At 41.9% G+C, this 4,480-nt stretch overlaps 1 protein-coding gene across 1 annotated transcript; it reads right to left on the bottom strand.

The window, feature by feature from the left end:
• Positions 1–1,559: 1,559 nt before the first annotated feature.
• On the bottom strand, positions 1,560–3,177 carry LOC120863808 (T-cell-specific guanine nucleotide triphosphate-binding protein 2-like). The gene has a single exon (XM_040240376.1). It carries the CDS (start codon positions 3,144–3,146, stop codon positions 1,887–1,889), a length of 1,260 nt encoding a protein of 419 aa, XP_040096310.1. The 5' UTR covers positions 3,147–3,177; the 3' UTR covers positions 1,560–1,886.
• Between the last annotated feature and the right edge of the window lie 1,303 nt (positions 3,178–4,480).

Genomic DNA, 4,480 nt, shown 5'->3' with positions numbered 1-4,480 from the left:
CTCCTCTGACAGAGTCTGGAGGGACCTCAGATGCTGCCCTTATAAGAGCCTGATGCTTATACACATTGATAGGTGGACTCACAGGTCTCAGTTTGGAAACATCTCAAAGTTCTGTCCTCTCCCACCGGACTCTGAGACTTTCCTTCTTCTTCTCAGCCACCTCCCAATTCCCCACTTTGCTCTGCCTGTGAAATCATTCAGTCCCTTCTGAATGCCGTGTTAGGTATAAGAAACTTCCCTTTCACCCTTGGAACATGTTGATTAAACCAAAGCACTGGAACTGCCTCTCTATTTTCCTCCTCCTGAGTTCTTTCTTCCCAGATGGAAAGATTCATTAACCCTGCCTGTCTCATCTGGGAAGAGGGAACTTTGAAAATAAAAAGCACAGATGTAAATATTTGATGACTCTTGTTTTGTAGCAAGGGTGTTTCCACAGGGACCCACACAAGATACATTGGAGTTGTTCCTTGCAATCTTGTTGGAAGGCCACTGAAATGGAGTAAAAAGGTCCAGGGACCTTGGAAAGTCATGACCTCTGGAGAAGGAGAAGATTGTATGAGTCCCTGTGTTGGCCACATCTGATTGACAAGCTGAAGTAGAGGTAGAAGGAGGGTTTCCTCAATATCCATGCTCTTTATAAGGACAGATGAGGCCTAGGGGCAAGTTGACCTACAGACTGTATTCTGAGAGTGTAAATACTGCACAGGGATGTACATTAAGAATTGAGGAACAAAAGAATTTTTTAAATGAATGCATCCATAACAGAAGGTCCCAAGCTCCTTCCCTTTTAACATTTCACATACCTATTAGATATGAGGCAGCACACACAGTGATCTCCTTCATCCCCCACTGACTGCATCCTCTCCAGAGCAGTGGGGGAGCATGGAGGAGCAAAGTGATAGTGGGCTACGCATGCCCTCTTCCACATCTCAGTGCCCTCCAGCCTCTGAGAGGACCTCCAGAACATGGGAATTTAAGGGATGACTTCCACCATGTACTTACTCGGTACAGATCCTGGTCCACTATCCTATACCAGTGATGGAAGAAGGAAGAAAAGTCACATATGTGACTATAATTACTGTAACATCAGGAATGAGAATCTCTAAGACTGAGATAGGTGATGTTGATGTGTGCTAGGTTGTATTTCAGAAGTTTGATATAAAATTTGGTGAGTGAAAAATGCACTCATTTTCTCTCTTCTGCCAGTTCACTTATTCTTTGCTTTTCTTCCTAATTCATTTCTACTCTTTCGTGTCTCTTGTCCCTCATATTGTCTTGCTAACCCAGTGTTGAAAAAGTTCTGGAAATATAAACCCTGAGTTGGTTTCCTTCCCCCTACTCCTCAGAAATATCTGAAAATATGACATTCTATACTCTTTCTCTAATCCTCTCTCAACTATTTCTCCTATGTAGTTCTCTAAACTCTTCACTTGACCATGGTCCCAAATGTGTGTCTTTTCCCTCATTTTCATGAGGAAGACATTGAGATGATAATGTCCTAATGATGATAATGATAACAGGGGATCATAATTCATAAAAATCCAATGGATAACAGTCAGCCTCATTGTTGCCAGAATTTTATTATCTGAATAAATCATGCAAAAGAAAACTACTTCATAACAGCGGAAGATTAATGGAAGGTACATGGTACATTTCTATCATGATTCGAGGAAAACAGCTCAGAGAGTGCAGTAAACAGGCTATGGTCAAATTCCCTTGTAGAGCAGTAAAGTATCAATGTGGAGCAATAGGCTTTCTCTAACAGAGAGAAAATAGTTTCAAATTGGGAAGCATTGGCCTTGGTGGTATGTAGAAGATCCTGACCCACTCAGAGAACACAACATGTGAGGTTCACTTGTTATTTACATAGGCAACTCCACCCGTCTCTACTCCATTCCATCAGACTTCATCTCCTCAATCTTAGCCAAGACTCTTTTAGCATCTTCTGCCACTGTATCGATGAATTTCAAATGTAGAAAGTAGACTTTGTAAAACTGGAAAACAGAAGACGGGATGAGTCCAGTAACTGAGCAAATGTACTCAGCACACTTCTTGACATTGGCTATTACACTGTCATCCTTCACAAGTGAGTTGAAATCTGTGGACTTCATGAGGCTGTAGATCTCTTGCTCAGATGTGCCCACGCTCCGGGCAATCTGACTGACCGACTCCTCATCCAAACCAAAATAGCTCTGATAGTATTTCAAGTACCTCTTCTGTTCAGACAAATTAAAGCCACAGCAGAAAGGCGTCATGGGGAAGAAGGCCAAAACGGCTGCCTTGACGGCTTTCAGCCAGAGCTTCTCCTTGATCACAGCTTTCTTCTCCTCAATGAGGGTCTCAGACAAATCTGGCAAGAAGCGGAGAGAGATGTAGCGCTTTTCAGCAGGGAGATCCTGCAGCAGTGTCTCCTGCAGTTTTGGAAAATCAAACTTCTTCGGCTCAAAGTTGGACACCAGGAAGACAGTCGGCTCAGATACAATTTTGCTGAGATTGATCAGGCAGTTGTCTCGGATCTGCTGAAGGACTATCTCCTTTTTGAAAGATCTGGGTTTGCTTTTCTTTTCATTATATAAATCACTGTCCACCTTGGTTCTAACGAAGTAGAATTTTTTTCCCTTCTCCTGAATCTTCTGGGCCAGGAAAGCATCGTTTGCACTAAACCGTGAGGAAGAAATAATGATGAAAAAGTCATAGTTATCATCTCCTACTACTTCTTGATAAGGGTCTGGATTGGATTCAGGGATCCCAGTTCCAGGCAGGTCCCAGAAGGTCATGTTGGGACACTTTGGATGTGGATAGGGAGTTTTCTTTGTGGTGGTTGGCACAACTCCAACAGAAGCAGATTCAGCCTCTTCATGACCAATTCCTCGCAAGACATTGATGAAACTGGACTTGCCAGAACCAGATTGCCCAATCACAGCCACATTCAGGGTAGCATTCTCGGCGCTCTGAAGTGCTCTCTGAATTTCATCAGCCACCTCTTTTGGTTGCTTCTTCTCAAAGCCTTTTTGAATACATTGAAGCCTTACCTGAGAGAGGATCCCCCCCAGTTTACTGACTAATGTTTTGTAGTAAGACGGAAACTTTGAGGCCAGTTGCCCAAAATCATTTTTTAAAATGAAGTTTAAGAGGAGTGGATCCATGCCAGTTAACTGAATAATCTGTGGAAAGGAAGAGAGAATAAGGAGATAAGGTGAATGAAGCAACAGAACAGACACAGAGTCAGCTGAGAAAACACGCTGGTCTTAACAGACCAGTCCCATCTCTCATGCAGACTCATGTGTCTACAGTTAATTTATTTTCTCTGATGACTTACTTTATTGAAGTATAGTTGATTTATAACATTGTGTTAGTTTCTGGTGTACAGCAAAGTGATCCAGTTACACATATATGGATTTATAGGTGGCTCAGTTGTGAAGAATCTGCCTGCCAATTCAGGAGACACAGTAGGCATGGGTTCTATCCCTGAGTCAGGAAGAACTCCAAGAGGAGTAAATGGCAACCCACTCCAGTATTCTTGCCAGGAAAATCCCATGGGCAGAGGAGCCTGGGGGGCTACAGTCCATGGGGTGGCAAAGAGTTGAACACAACTTAGCGACTGAACAACAACAGCAATTAATAGTTTATGTCAGCTAATTGCAAACTTCTAATTTATCCCTCTCCCCTCTTCCCCCTTTGGTAAGCCTAAGTTTGTTTTCTCTGTCTGTGAGTTTGTTACTGTTTTGTAAATAAGTTCATTTGTATCATATTTTAGATTCCATGTATAAGTGATATCATATGATATTCACCTTTCTCTTTCTGACTTAGTTCACTTAGTCTGGTAATATCTAGGTCCATCTATGTTGCTGCAAATTGCATTTGTTCATTCTTCTTTTATGGCTGAGTAGTATCTCTTGATGGCTTTTGTTTCCACCATTGCAGAAGACACTGCCTGTTTTCTATGCTGATAATTTATATGTCCAAAGAGTCAGGACATTGTGGAAGACAGAATAATGGTTCCTAAGATGTCCACATTGTGAACTCCATAACTTGGGAGTGTGCTACTTTATATAGCAAAAAGCACTTTTTACTTGACATTAGTTTTTAATTCCACTGCTAGACAAACCCTAATGCTTAACCTGTCCACGTTTGATTATTGCAGGTAAAAAATATCATCTAAAAATTTGAGGACAAGAATAAAGGCTTAGTGCATTCAGCAGTTTTTGAAGGTAATTAAGTTAATGATGCTCAGATGAAAAGATTTTCTTGGCTTTATTATTATCCAAGTGGGCTAAATATAAACACAGGACTCACAGGCAAGATGGAGGCACAGCCAAATGCTGAAAAGAAGATAGGATAATAGAGCAGAGGTTGGAGTGAAGATCTAGGAAGATGGAGGAAAGGCAGTGTGCCAAGGAATGTCAGGCAACTTCTAGAGGCTGAAGTAGACAGGAAAATGGATTCTCTCCTGGAGCCTCTGGATAGAACAGGCCCTCTG

This window comes from Oryx dammah, unplaced genomic scaffold (genome assembly GCF_014754425.2).
Source record: "Oryx dammah isolate SB20612 unplaced genomic scaffold, SCBI_Odam_1.1 HiC_scaffold_5, whole genome shotgun sequence".
In the NCBI taxonomy this organism is placed as follows: Eukaryota; Metazoa; Chordata; class Mammalia; order Artiodactyla; family Bovidae; genus Oryx; species Oryx dammah.
Note: the sequence above shows the minus strand (reverse complement) of the source record. Positions and strands in the feature narration are given on the sequence as shown.

Bases quoted from the DNA above. Each gene is read 5' to 3' on its own strand.
- LOC120863808 (XM_040240376.1), bottom strand. From the start codon at position 3,146: ATGGATCCACTCCTCTTAAACTTCATTTTAAAAAATGATTTTGGGCAA.